Source organism: Perissodus microlepis, chromosome 7 (genome assembly GCF_051167445.1).
Source record: "Perissodus microlepis isolate ML-2025 ecotype Zambia chromosome 7, ASM5116744v1, whole genome shotgun sequence".
NCBI classification, from domain to species: Eukaryota; Metazoa; Chordata; class Actinopteri; order Cichliformes; family Cichlidae; genus Perissodus; species Perissodus microlepis.
In genome coordinates, this window is record NC_140467.1 from 34,118,210 (window position 1) to 34,132,841 (window position 14,632).

General features: G+C 40.5%; 2 protein-coding genes across 2 annotated transcripts in view; both read left to right on the forward strand.

Annotated features, from left to right (window-relative positions):
• ppp2r2ab (protein phosphatase 2, regulatory subunit B, alpha b) lies at positions 1 to 11,816 on the forward strand. The gene is made up of 10 exons (XM_084934775.1): positions 1 to 324; positions 2,084 to 2,152; positions 4,755 to 4,852; positions 5,054 to 5,219; positions 5,648 to 5,760; positions 6,110 to 6,287; positions 6,914 to 7,078; positions 7,231 to 7,400; positions 8,192 to 8,283; positions 9,338 to 11,816. Exons 1-10 carry the CDS (start codon positions 318 to 320, stop codon positions 9,615 to 9,617), a joined length of 1,338 nt encoding a protein of 445 aa, XP_084790901.1. The 5' UTR covers positions 1 to 317; the 3' UTR covers positions 9,618 to 11,816.
• The window catches only part of bnip3lb (BCL2 interacting protein 3 like b), an 11,839-nt gene continuing 8,888 nt past the window's right edge, over positions 11,682 to 14,632 (forward strand). Inside the window, exon 1 of the mRNA XM_084934776.1 lies at positions 11,682 to 11,988. Within this exon, the coding sequence (XP_084790902.1) occupies positions 11,934 to 11,988 (55 nt within the window). The 5' untranslated portion in view covers positions 11,682 to 11,933. The remainder of the gene's footprint in view (positions 11,989 to 14,632) is intronic.

Genomic DNA, 14,632 nt, shown 5'->3' on the forward strand with positions numbered 1-14,632 from the left:
CGTGCGGAAGAGACTGTGGTGCGGGGTGGGGAAGAAATGACTTGTGGGATGCGAAGTAGCCGGCGGCAAGAGAGACAGAGGAGGTTGATTGACACACAGAGAGAAACGTCAGGGAGCGTAGCGGGAAATAAAAGAAGGAGAGTTATAAAACATCCAGCTTTACGGTTAATTTAAAGCCTCGCAGACATTTCGATCTGCGCACGCGAACAGCGGATACCGAGCGGAAGAAAAAAAAAGTTCAGATCCCACGAATCAGCGCGTGGGAGTGGGAAGCAGGATCGTGACTGACTGAGGCAAGCTCCACTGTCTGTCTCGTTATGGCAGGTAATTGACTTTAACCGTTACACATAAAATAATATGGACGGGCTTGAGTCTTTACAGCGAGACCCCGCTCCTAGGAGCTCTTAGCTGCGGTAGCTGCGAGATTTCGCAGTCGAGTATCGGTTTAGCTAACGGTAGCTAGCTAGTGCTAGCGTTAGCTAGCCAGCTAACTCAAGTGTCATCCTCCATCTGGCCTGCCCTTACCGGCTAATGCTAGCTAGCTAGCTAGTTAGCTGGCTGTTTACCGGCCCGGGACCATTTTCGTAAGCTAACTGTGCACGCCGTATATGCTAGCTATCCCCAAAACCTCAGTGCTCAGATTTTTAGTCTAAGGTTGATTTTTTTTTTATTTCGAAAAGATTAAACAAATGCCCAGAAGGGCAAATTTTGCCTAGCATGCCGTTATTGGATTCGCTCAAACTTTGACATTACCCACATGCAGGCTAGCCCTCCAGGCCCTGCTGCAGACTGAACAGTTTTTGCAAAAAATGAGTTAAAAGTCATCAGGCTTGTTTTTTTTAACACGCGCATGCTCGAGCGGAAAAACGAAGAAAAAAAACAACAACCTCAAAGCGAAACAAATAAAAGCACTATGGTCTAAACCAGGACTCTGGCAGAGATGGGTTTATTTAGCGCAGTGTTGATTTTCAGTTCATTCATCAGCTCAGTAGTTGTTTGAAATCGTGTTGGCCTTTAGCTCCCCCCGTAGCCAGACGGGACTGATACTTGTAAAGGAAATGTCTAGTGACATATTTGGTGCATGCATTTGATTCATTAGGGTGGAGAAATTAATGACACTGCATGTTATCCTGCTTTTAAAACAGATTTTTGAGTTCACTATGAACGCCTTTTTCTTTTTTGGGATCTTTGTCTTGCAGAAAGTGCAGGCACTGTGAAGCTATTACATTTTGTCCAGATCAGTACTTTTATGATTCAGTCCAGAATGTGTGTGTGTGTGATGAATCCGTGGTGACTCATAGATGTCCTTCATTTTTCTTCAAAGCGCGTGTGTTTCAATGTTGCTAAAGACAAATCGGACCAGTTTCCACTTAACCAATAAGAGAAACGATCATCTGTGGAAAATATGCCAAACATTTTTGTTGTGCAATGAGCTATGCTGATGGATAACCTGTTGAGGCAAGTGATTAAAAGTTATTATTGAATCAGACAGCAAGTTTTGTCTTGTTGATGTAGATTTTAAGAATAAGAGACTGGCATTAGGAGACTATCTGCCTCCTCAATTGACCAGGCCTAAAATAAAGAATGTGTGGAGATAATTACTTTCACATCCAGGCCATTTGCAGTTTAGTTGGTATTTGTGAGATTTGAACCAGACTCTGTATCTCAAAGTGAGAAACCACATTACCAACTAATCATGGCTTAGATCTAGCATGTATATATTTATTTAAAAATCGCCGGTTTCCACTTGTTGCTTAATGTGCCTGTGACCCAACAGTAATATCTTTATGTTAATGTTAGTTTGGAGAAAAAATTACATTTTTGTCTGTTTTCTTTGAGGCTAGAATTGCAGAAGTTGTGAGAGGAGATGTGCACATCTGTGACCACACGCATTTTTGCAAGAACCCTGTCTCTTTTTAATTTCTAACATCTTATCAATTATCCCTTGCTGTCACAGGCAGCAGGGGACACTCATATGATAAAAGTTTTCTTAGGAACTTGTTTACATTGTCCAGAATGTGAAATGTTATGTAATAAACCTGCAACCACCCAGAACTAAATATTTATAATTGTATTTCTGTAGGTCCTGGAGGTGACATGCAGTGGTGCTTCTCTCAGGTGAAAGGAGCAATTGATGATGACGTAGCTGAGGGTAAGTGATTTGATTAATTCAGACTAATCGATATTGCACAATTTAGCCATAGTGGGGTATGCCTTGGTGAAATTCAGACATTTTTTTCTGTTTCCTGTTGGCAGCATTATGCAAAATCTACCAGAGAGTGAGTCTGAGGCTAAGGCAGAATCGACAAAATATTGGTGCTGATGCAAATCCCGGTTTTTCATAATTCAGTCATACTAGAAGCTTGTGAACAGACATTCCAAGCAGTTGTGGCCCCAGGCTTTTAGGAGACTACCAAGAGCTGACAAACTTTCCCCTTTCCTCCGTTAATCAATCAATCTAGGGATGTGCAATGACATTTCTGTAAGAAACCTCCCCAAAGGGGCCCCACATGGGGGTGGGGGGTGCAGAGTACACCAGCTGTTTCAGAAACTGTTACATTGAACTGATATCTAATGTTGCTCCTTTCCTGCTCAGACATGTGTGATGTAGTGATTATAAAGTCTGATCGGACTGTTTGCCATGGTAAAGGACTGTGCTTTTTAAGTGCCCTTCTAGTTTCCACTGAAGAGGTGCAACCCAAACACTTGATGCTGCTCCTGCTTTACATTAAAGGCTTTCCATTGGTGAGTCACCGGAAAGCTCTTTTTGAAAAAGGCAATGCAGACATTTAGGTTGCTGCTGGAAACTCGCTACTGGGTCCTTCTGTACCTTCTGTACATGGATCAGCCACTAGATTTGGAGGTTTTAGCATTTTCAAGAGGAATGCTTAAAAAAAAAAAAAAAAAGGAGCTGAGTCAGGTGTTTAGATAATTACCTGCTGATAATGCAGGGCCACTTGTGCTGTTCCATGCACTCTGCTCTTGGTTGCTCATTGTGGGAGTATCGTACTTTTCAGGAAAATTGGAAAACGGGACCTCCAGATGGCTGATGGACAAAGGCTCAGAGGCTGAAAGGATAAATCAATAGCTGTGAACCACTATCAGATGCTGTAGAGTGGTTTGTACCTCTGTTAGATGTGATTTTTGGTGAATTATATTATAATCTTAATTTTTGTTAAATAATTTTGGTGATGTAGTTATATGGAAGGTGAGCATCAATATTTGTATTTAATTAACTGTTAAGTGAGTGAGCTTTTAAAAATATATATTTAAGTCCATCTTTCTTTATTGCCCCCAGTATTTTGCGAGAGCGCTGTAGTGTTACATATTGTTGAGCTTGTGGGTAACTTTTGTATCTAAAGAGTTTGTGAATTGTTGCAGTCTTTAAACTGTGTGGTAAGACTCAACAACAATGGGCTCCTATAAACAAGTCACTGATGTCAGCAAAGTAGGGGAAGGCCATAAAAAGATATGAAAACACTTCAGCTCATATTTACAGCTTTTTAAAAAATTATTTGAAGGAAATTATGGGCAAATGTGGAAGTCAAAATAAGATGGAAGAGCAACATGACTGCATGTTTCCTTTTCCAAATGGAAATATTATTGCACAGGCAGGAGCTGCAGGAAGGTTTAGCTGAGAGATGGGTGGACTGTACAGCACTGGTGATATGAACTATGGGCCATCATATAGAAATACAAGAAGAGTTTTCTTGCACAAACTCTAAAGGCACGTTCGAAGGAAAAAAGGAGCAGGATTTGATTAAAAGAGCACTTAGTCAGATGTTAGCCATGTGGATGGAGATATTCTGTTTTGAGGTGGGAGGTCAGTCTGAGCTTGTTTTGCAGGCAATGGTGGAGGAAACAACTAAATAATAAGCTTTTTGTGGAAATAACCTGTAACGTGACATGGCTATCACAGATATGAAAACGATGGATAATGAAAGTCAATATATATCCACACTGTATGCAGTGAAGTGAGAAATGTACTATCTTTACTGACAGAACACGTGAAAGGGTTGGGAGCTGTCAGACTGCTACACAACATGTGAAGCATGTTGCAATTCTCTAGATGCCAGGTACATGACCATGCCTGGAGTTTTGCAACAAAAAACATACAGAGAATACCATAGTACTGATATAGTTCTTTCACTGCTTTACAAGTAGCAGCATGCCCAAGCTTTTCAGGTCATTTCAAGCCACATTCTAACCTTATTTTAGGATTTGGCATTTGTATTTTTGATGTCTTTACTTTAAAAATTAACCAAATACAGTCTGTCAGAATGATTTGCTTGGATATATTAATCCTTACTCTAGGCCTCAGGGACTGTGTCGTTAACAATGACCACTCGCTGCAATTTCTTGGAGCATTGTCTTTCTGCTCCAGTGGGCAACAAAGGGTTAAACAACTGTTTATGTGTGAGTGAGCTTCAGTGTATAAAGCAGCATACTGCTGCTGGGGGGGGGGAAAGTGTAATTCTGTCAGAGTAAGAGGGAAAGAAAAGATAAAAACTAGGTTAGCGATCGTTTTCATTCTGCCCGACGTGCTGTAACATCCTCCTGCATCTTCAGGGCCACTTGTCTGTCTCCTCTCTGGTTCTCACAAGGATAAATCCAGGGTTAGTTGAGAATAACTAAGTGGTTTCCTGGTGTACTTTCTCAGTAGTAGAGGGGCACATCTGTCTTGGTACGCCACTTTCAAAATGTTAAAATTGCACATGTTACATGTCTTATGTTCTTTTAATTTTTTTTTGCAGCGGACATTATATCTACAGTTGAATTTAACCACACAGGGGAGCTGCTGGCCACAGGAGACAAGGGTGGACGCGTAGTCATCTTCCAACAGGAAATAGAGGTACAGCTGCGTGGTTAACTTCTGCCTAGTTTGATTCCCACACATTTTAGAAAAGGTCATCCTCTGAACTTGGTGACACAAAGTCAGAACAGATTATTCTAGTTTTACAAACAATAGTGGGCTTTATTTAAAAGATGATTTTGTCTGTTTTCATACAAAAAACCTTTTTAAACAAATTTACTCATCTCTGGTTCTCAACAGAACAAAAATCAGCCTCAGTTCCGGAGCGAGTACAATGTTTACAGCACTTTTCAGAGCCACGAGCCAGAGTTTGACTACTTGAAGAGTTTGGAAATAGAAGAGAAAATCAACAAGATTCGCTGGCTTCCTCAGAAGAATGCTGCTCAGTTCCTGTTGTCAACTAATGGTAAATTTCTCTCTTTAATTAAGCTGATGATCAGATATTTAACAACAGTCTGCAGTGAGTTTAATTTTGAATACAGGCATTAAAGAGAAATGAGTGACTCATAGACCCCGTCACACTTGACTCAGATGTGACGAGAACTAGATATTAAAACATAATATGATAATTTCCTCCACAAGATGGTGAAATTAATGAATCTGCTTGTTCGTTAAGAGTAGTACTTTGTCTATCATAAAATTGCTACCTGACTCTTGTGAAACCACCATCTCATGTATGTAGACACCATACACTTGCATTTTATAGAAGGCACTGAGCAAAAAGTTCATTATTTATAGCACCAAAATCTCATAAATCTATAAGAAAATAACATTTCCATTTAGTGTGCCCAACAGTTGGTAATGTCATTTAAAATGTGTTTTTCTTTTCCACAGATAAAACGATTAAATTGTGGAAAATCAGTGAACGAGACAAGAGGCCAGAGGGCTACAATCTCAAAGAGGAGGATGGGCGCTACAAGGACCCTAACACTATCACATCTTTGCGGGTCAGTTCTCAAATCAACCACAGGCTGGTTCAAGGGTGTGGTTAGTCAGACAAACCAGTAGTTCTTTGGAAGCAAAACTTTTAAAACCTGGGTGTGTCAGAAGTTGGGAAGGGCTACTGGTTTGTCATCCTTTGCTGTTGCTGATGGTAAAAATGACTGTTATTACTAATCCGGGCTGTCTTTTTAGAACCTTGTGCAACCTGTTATTGCAAAGCTAAGACTGTGTTCTGTGTTCCTGTATAAAGATATGATGGTGCTTCTTATTTTCATCTAGCTAATAGCTTGATGTTGTTTCAAATCTGTGAAGAGCTTTGAGCCAGCTAACTCTCACTGCCTTTTCTCATCACAGGTACCAGTTTTAAAACCCATGGACCTCATGGTGGAAGCCAGTCCACGGAGGGTGTTTGCCAACGCTCACACCTACCATATCAACTCTGTCTCAGTCAACAGCGACAACGAGACCTACCTGTCTGCAGACGACCTCCGCATCAACCTCTGGCACCTCGAGATCACTGACCGCAGCTTCAGTATCCTTAGATGCATGCGGGCATGTTTGTCTGTGCACCTGACTTGTGCATTAACCTGTCTGTCATCAGCCTGACGTTTTTGTCCAACTGGGGGTGAACAGTGAACATAAAAGCATCATTATTCCTACACCTCAGCGCAAACCGGCAGAAAGGTTCTGCCTCACTCACTCTACTGTGGCTGGTTTGCATGTGTGCTTCACCTCTGACACAGAACAGAAGAGATGGGGACTGAGATGTAACCTGGTCCATTGTTTTCTAAAGTCTTGCATGGAAAAACATAGCTGTAGCCATGTCCAGTGGCTAATATGACTGTCCTTTGTGGGTCTTCAGTGCAATGGGAAAACAGAAAAGACAAACAAAGAAATCTTGTAGTTCCATGAAAAAAACATTTCAGGACCTACATTGGGTCACACTGTCCTGAAAATGGCTCTGCAGAAGGTCCCAGAGGGATAGTTCCTGCAGTTCGAGCATGCACACATGCAAGGTACAGGTTGCCCTGAAATGGCCCATTATCTCTTGTGGTAGTAAACCAACTGTAATCGCCCAGTTTGAAAGTCACTTCAGCTTCTTTTGGTAGGTGTCAGAGTATGAAAGACGTTATCCCTCCTTACCCGCATGCTCCTCAGATATTGTTGACATTAAACCGGCTAACATGGAGGAACTTACAGAGGTGATCACAGCAGCAGAGTTCCACCCTCATCAATGTAACACCTTCGTTTACAGCAGCAGCAAAGGAACCATCCGACTGTGTGACATGAGGGTTTCAGCTCTATGTGACAAGCACTCAAAGTGTGAGTACCTACTCATCATACTTTTATATGTCCCTTCTTCTACCCTGACAGGCAGATTAAGTACTGGATTTGTTATGCAAAGCACTTTCATGTCACAGTAGACCTTTTGGCGAACACTGCAGTTTGACTTTTTTCATCTTTCTGTCATCCAGTGTTTGAGGAACCAGAAGATCCAAGTAATCGCTCCTTTTTCTCTGAGATCATATCATCAATCTCAGATGTTAAATTTAGCCACAACGGACGCTACATGATGACTAGAGACTACTTGTCTGTAAAGATTTGGGACCTGAATATGGAAAACAGGCCTGTGGAGACATATCAGGTGAGAATGACAAATAGAAACTAGTGTGTGGTGTCAGTTTTACTACACATTTATGAACAGTTATGAAACGACTGGCAGTAGGTTCATGCACTGATGCCCTGGTTGCCACAGAATCTTCAAATTGTGGCGATCTGTTAATTTGTTAATAACTTTGTGATTTTGCTGCTAATATTTTCCTATCAAAATGATTACAGATCATTTATTGTCATTATTTTGCATAGGAAATAATAGCATATAGATTTTTTTCATTACTGGAATGTAATAATCTCAGGTGGGCTCTTACTGTTTGCTATGTCTCTCAGTTAGAGAAAGGCTAGAAAAGGCTATAGGCATATTTTAGGAAATGTGATTGAGAGGTGATGATTGGAAAGAGGAAGGAGGATTGACACCTAATATTGTCTGATAGTGTCCACAGCCTGTTAATGAAACTCTGGTTTTCATATTTACTCATTTGATTTTAATGTACTTTTAGTTTTTATTTTATTATATGCAGTGGTAATTCATGTCACAATTGAACAGTGGCCATTCTTTTTTTTTTTTTTTTTTCTTTTTTTTGCCCAGTCATTCCTGGTAATGTAATATAGTGGCCACTAGGGGGAACCCAACCCTGAAAGATAGGGTTACAGATAATGACAGGCATTTTAGATGTGCTTTTTCACAGATTCAAGCACCTTCTGCTACTTTATGGGGGTGCAGGAGATTTTGAATATTGGAGGTTTGTCTTTTGGAAGTCTTATTTAAAAATTTCTTATCATCATGTTTCTGCCCCCCACCCACAAAAATCATTACAGGTCCATGAGTACCTGAGAAGCAAGCTGTGCTCGCTATATGAGAATGACTGCATCTTTGACAAGTTTGAATGCTGCTGGAATGGCAATGACAGGTAAAAGGTTTGAGACACACAGGGGGTAAATGCAATAATAACACTAGGAAATTACATAATCTTTCAGGTAGCACTTTGTTTATTGCTGTCATGATTTTAAAGATTACACCCTGCAAGTTTTTTTTCCCCCCACTCTTTCTTTTTGGTTGGTGCACTGCACATTTGGCCTCGATCCATCAAACCCTGTTTGTGTAGCACCTTTCATTCAGGTTCAAAGTGCTTCACAGATATCTGCCAAAGCTGATAAGACAGAACAAATATATAATAAAACTAATAATATGCAATGATAAGCAATTAAAGATAAATTTAAAAAAAAATCAAAGAAATGTAATATAAATGACATTTTAAAATGACTTCTAAGTGCATAGAGATTGCATAATTTAATATATTTGAATGAAGAAACATGAATGGAAAGTACAGCTAGATAAAATGCAGTAAAAAGATAAAAACGATAAAAGGTAGGAAAAATAATATGCTATAATCATTGGATATAAATAAAATAAACCAATGCAATGGTACATAAAAATAAAAAGCTTTCAAAGAACAAGTGATAAAAATGATTATTAACCCTTGAACACTAAGGTCCGGTTTTTGTAACACCATCACTGATGTTTTCTGTAAAAATATATTAAATATATACACAATGGATGTGATTTGTTTGTTGCTTTAAAGCTGATTGACTTTTCAGCCTCCGGTTGCCTATGTAACCCTATAACATATTTATTACCACGTCATGTGTCAGTCAGAAGTAGTCTTTATTCATTGGTAGACGATTCAGTGACTTGCCAGGTTCTGCCCACTTTGTATAGCCAGTGGTCATTTCACCCATACGCCTGGTTGAAGTTATCCTTAACTTTCTTATGATTTCTGGCAACCCCGTACCTGGGAATCACTTCTGATGTGTAAGCAGTTTTAGAGTTGTCCTCTAATTGCCCATCACTTGCAAACTAGTGGTGCACAAAGTTTAAACTTTCTTTTCTAATGGACATTGTTTTTGGATAACTTGATTTCATGACTCTCACTTTTCCCATGTCTCCCCACCTACTCTGGGCAGTGTGGTGATGACCGGCTCATATAACAACTTCTTCAGGATGTTCGATCGCGGCCACAGACGGGATGTGACATTGGAGGCGTCCCGTGAAAACAGCAAGCCCATGCAGGTCCTGAAGCCCCGCAAGGTGTGCACAGGCGGCAAACGTAAAAAGGATGAAATCAGCGTGGATAGTTTGGACTTCAATAAGAAGATCCTGCACACTGCCTGGCATCCCCAGGACAACATCATTGCGGTGGCAACGACCAACAACCTCTACATATTCCAGGATAAAGTGAACTAATTGCAGGGTGAGCTTGTCACATCTGGCGTGGGTGATGTCATTTGTAACCACCCGCAGCCTCACAGCCTCATCCAGGGCGATCTGTGGTGGTAATGCCGACAACCAGCATCCCTGTCCGGCCCTACTGAGTAACCAGACTTTGCCACTAGATGTGGACAGAGGAGGACTTGCTCTTGCCCATCATCAGTCTGTCTGTGGCAGAGTGATGCCTGCCTTGTTGTTAAGTGATGTTGTGCCAATTTCTTTCTCTTCATCGTTTTTTTTTTTTTTTTTTTTTTTGCCAACCCGCCTGCCCTTTTCTAATGTGGGTGAAACAAGTTTAATTTCCTTAAAATTCTGAATACAGACACACATATTTTTATAAATACCCCCATCCCCTAAAATGGTAGAAAATGAAAAACACTTAGTTTGTCCCATTATTATCCTGTGCCATTGTAGTGTTTACTTTTCTAAGAAAAGTTTGACCTTTGTTTTGTGTACACTTTTTTTTTCACAAATTCATCAGTTCTGCTGTCAGTTTTGTTGAGTGTCTTCACATTTCCTTTTTTTCATTAAACTATACATTCATCACAACTTGCTGCTCATCTTGGACACGTCCAGGATTTTGAGAAGTACAGTGTTTTTTGCTTTCTGGGGGTTGTTTTTCTTGTTTTGTTTTTTGTTGTCCGCTCAGATTTGGTCCAGTGAGATTTTTTTTTTTCTGGTTGCTGTTTCTGTCACTGTGCCTCAGGCTCTGGTTGGCCAAACAGGCCCAAACTCAGTAAGAGCTCCTTCTTTGGTTTTTTGTTTTTTGTTTTTGTTTGTTTCTTCCCCTTGTGTGTGTGAGTGAGAGTGTATCGTGATATTTTTGTGCATCGGCTCCTCTTCCTCCTGTTTTTTTTTTTTTTTTTCTCTTGTCTTCACTAATAGTCAGGTATCAGAGAAGGCCTATTCAAAGATAATTATGATGGTCATATTTATATTAAAAAGGTTAAAGAGTCAACAGGTTTGTTCCGTCCTATTTTGTGAGATGAAGCCTAACTTCAAAGCCTGACCTTTTTTTTTTTTTTTTTTTTTTTTGAGGGGGGGGATGGATTTTTACCCCCCCAATCCTGTACCACAGCATTCAGTTCAAGCTGCACTTCACAACAGGGAAGAACATCTAATTTGACACTGGACTTTGTTGCTGCACCAACTCAAGTACTTGGATGTCTGTGATGTGAGACTGCAATTTTTTTTTTTTTTTTTATTTTTTTTTTAAGAAACGATTTGAGGCATTACAGTGTTTAAACTACTGCAGACGTAACTGATACTGTAACTGTGATGGTGCAGTGAGCCCCACAGAAGATCTGCAGCACTTGGATGTCTCCACACCCTATTTAAAAAGTGGACAGTTAAGAGTATATTGATGCCTCTAGTAATGTATAACTACAATTTTAATCAATGACAGTGGGGGGGGGGAAAAAATAAAGGAACTACTTTTTGCATCCTTGTGAATGCCTGGTTGTTGGTGGGATCTCATCACTGCTCAACTGATGTTATGCAAAGCGTTACAGCTGGATTATCACAGAGCATTGTTGTTGACATCATTAAACTCCTTCAGTTGGTAAGGGGACTTTTTTTTCGTTTTAAAGCTGTTGCCCCATCATTCACCGTGCAAGACGTACGTGCAGTTGCGATTAAGGGAATACTTGATGGACGTGATAAAATTCAGCCGCTGAAAGTTTATTGAAATCAGTTGAAAGGGTGTCCACTTGCTGAAAGCTGGTAATAAGCATTCATCTGGCTCGTGGCTTGACCGCGTGTGTACGTGGGGGCATACACGTCCCGTCCTGCATGGCAAACTCAGAGCCCGTGAGCAACAAATGCCGATGCTTAAAAAAATAAATAAATAAATGTAAAAATACTTTGGATCTTCAGTTGTTTTCCAATTATTGATGCATGTAATATCCTGAGCTTTTGTTTTGTTTTTTTTCCGCCTCGTTATGTAATTCGACTCCCCCTCTCTCTCGCTTATCAACGGGAGGCTGTGACGTCATCACCCAGCTTCCCGGAGAGAGGGAGGGAGCGAAGGCGTGAGCGGGCTCGCGGGGAGACTGGCTGCTTCCAGACCAGCTAACGCTCGAAAACAAGCGACAGCTGTGCTGTAGCTTAGCTAGCTGCTGTTCCCCTCAACCCCCATCTTAAAGAAAAAAAACCAAAAGGAAAAAAAAAAAAGAAGCACACGACTCGGGTCTATTCTCTTATTACAACTCTGAATGTGTGCAGCTAAAACACTGCGCCTTTTGCACTGACTCGAGCCTTTTATGCAACCCATCCTGCTCGCCAGGCACGACGATGTCCGACGCTAACACTACTTCTACAGACAACAACGGAGACTCGGGGCTAAACGGTAAGCTAAATCCGAACCAAACTGCTCAACTGTGACAGCTACCCGGTCTATATTCTTTCTAAAATAATTTCTGGATGCTTTTATAGTAGGTTTATCGCAGGGCTAACCAGTAATTTTGTATGCTTATGTATTTTTTTCACGGCAAAGCTGCCTACAAGGGGGACGGTTTACAGAACGGTATGTTCCGTGTGTTTATTGACACTGTTTGGACCAATGGTGTTTTAGTTGTACGCGCGATTGACAGGATCCTAAGCCAATCAGCGATTGGTAAGTAGAACGTAGACGTGGGGTTTAAGCTTTGTCAACAAGGCTAGATCGAAAAAGTTCAAAGTGGCAAAAATGGGGAAATGCATTTTGGTAATTTAACCTGAATCGTTCGTTTCGTGGAAAGTAGCAAAAAGAAATTTAGAAAACTAAAGTACTGTCTTTAAGATTTTCGTTTGCTTGGAGTTTTGAGGTTACTTCTGTCGTTCATGTAACTTTTTTCCCGTCGACATAAGGTTTTTGTTGATAAGCGGAATTAAAACTTAATATTCTTTCCTTTTTTTCCTCTGGTTTTCATCTGCTTTAATTTATTCTGCCAAATAAATGTCTGTCTAAACACTTGCAGGTTTTTTTTAAACTTTAGTTTCGTAGTTTATTAACTAAGTCCATTGGTATTTATAGAAAGATATGAAATAAATATTTTACTTAAGACCATTGTTTGAGACCAAGCATTGAGCATTTAAATCAGAATCAGAATACTTTATTAATCCCAAGGGCGAATTGTTTTGTTACAGATGTTCATTTATACAAATACAAATATGGAAAATCTCTAAATATATAAAAAATTCCAAAAAATACCCAACAAAATTAAGTAAAACTAATGTTAAATTAAAATTAAATATCCCAAAGTTAAACTAATGTTATGTACAGTATAGATGTGACATTATAAGTGGAAAAACACCTAGGTTTCATCAGGAGCATTTATAAAGTTTGATTTCCTGTGTTTGAATGAGTCTTCTGCTGAACTTGCCTCTATGGCTCTCCATCTTGTGCTGAACAGCTATAAGGATGTGAAGGATTGTCCAGTATTGACCGCAACTTGGCTAGCATCCCTCTGTCTAAAACATGCCCTTAAAGGTGGTGTGATTAGAACGCTGACACTCCGGCTTACTTACTTGAGGGGGGGGCTCTGCCTAGACAGCTTTTGTGATTCAAGTTTTATAACATAAATAGCATGCAATGACTTGGCATGCCATTTTTGGCCACAACGACAAGGGGACAGACCTTATACACATGACGAAAGAAATTGGTTGGGTAGGTGAGGAGTATGACACAAGAGGCAGCATGTAAGAACACAGAGGCTGCTTAATTTTAAGCCAAAGTCTGCTGGATAGGAAACAAACTTTCCAGCTGGTTTTCACACACACATATATCATTTTGAACAACCAGTGGAGATTAGCTGCTTCTAAAAAAGGCTAGAAAATTGCCAGTTTTTGGTCACTGGATGGTAAATGTATTCCACCCGAGTTCATGGCAGACATCTTTAGTATATATATGAAACAGCCTGTTGAATATCATCTGCCCAAATTAGAAGATCAAAAAGAAAAAAATGTGGCTCTCAGTGCATGTACTGTTTGTGTTGTCACAGAAAAACCTGTGACACACCTATAAGGACAGCTAGCCCTTGTGCTTATCATAAGGGAGAGGCCAGCAGTGCACTTTGTAATCTGATTCTTTTTAGGTGTTTTCTCACTCACACCAGTGTCATAAATATAGTTATGTAATCCCAGGGGTCTTGAGTCCCAACATGCGACCATGGATAAGCTTGAGCCTTAACATCAATAGATCAGAGGTCATATCTATCATGTCTCACCCCTATGAACCCCACCAACAGCTGATGGCTGGGCTGGGCCAGAATGTTCGGATGCATCAGCACCATGGCAACGTGGTTTTAGTCCACAGAGTGGAGACAATGGCCTGTCAACAGCAGCTTGGCTTGCAGTCCACCGTGTAATCTGCAGGATGAGTGTGAGTGCTGAGTCGAGGCCTGTTAAGAGGGGGGAGGGGCTGCACCCTTTGCTTTTAACTGGCCTGTTGCCTATGAAATTCTATGCCACATGGTGTTTACATACTGTAATGGTAATATTTATGAGGACTTCCTCCTCTTTTTTTTTTTTTTTTTTTTTTTGGTGGAGTAGGAGGAGAAAGTGTTTTAAAGCTGCGTAAAGATTCCCCCCACCCCCTTCTCAAAATTCTAGACTTGGCTAATCTGCCCCCCTCTAAATTTGTAACCCATCTCTGACATGCTGTACTCTTTAGTTACCAGTTCATGTCAGACATCACGTACAAATGGGGACAGCATCATATATCACAGCCACAGCACATACTGTACACTAGGTGCTCTTTCACCACAGGGCTGTGAAAATGACATTACTTTTTAACTTCTTCAACTGCCAGTTTTGGGCGCCCAGCTTGTCTCTTTCCAGGAAATTCCCCTCAGGAAATGATTGTTGACATGCTCTGTCTTTGTTGTCTTGCATGTTTTTGCTTGGATTTCCTAGTAAAGGCCGCTTTACCTTAATCAGAGGGAATGCTGTGGCTTTGTCACACCCTGTACCAGCCATAAAACAAAAGGCAAATATTGTGACAGGTCGTGGCA

Bases quoted from the DNA above. Each gene is read 5' to 3' on its own strand.
- ppp2r2ab (XM_084934775.1), top strand. The intron at 5,220-5,647 runs GTAAATTTCTCT...TCTTTTCCACAG, and splicing joins GTTCCTGTTGTCAACTAATG to ATAAAACGATTAAATTGTGG. The intron at 7,401-8,191 runs GTGAGAATGACA...AAATCATTACAG, and splicing joins GGCCTGTGGAGACATATCAG to GTCCATGAGTACCTGAGAAG.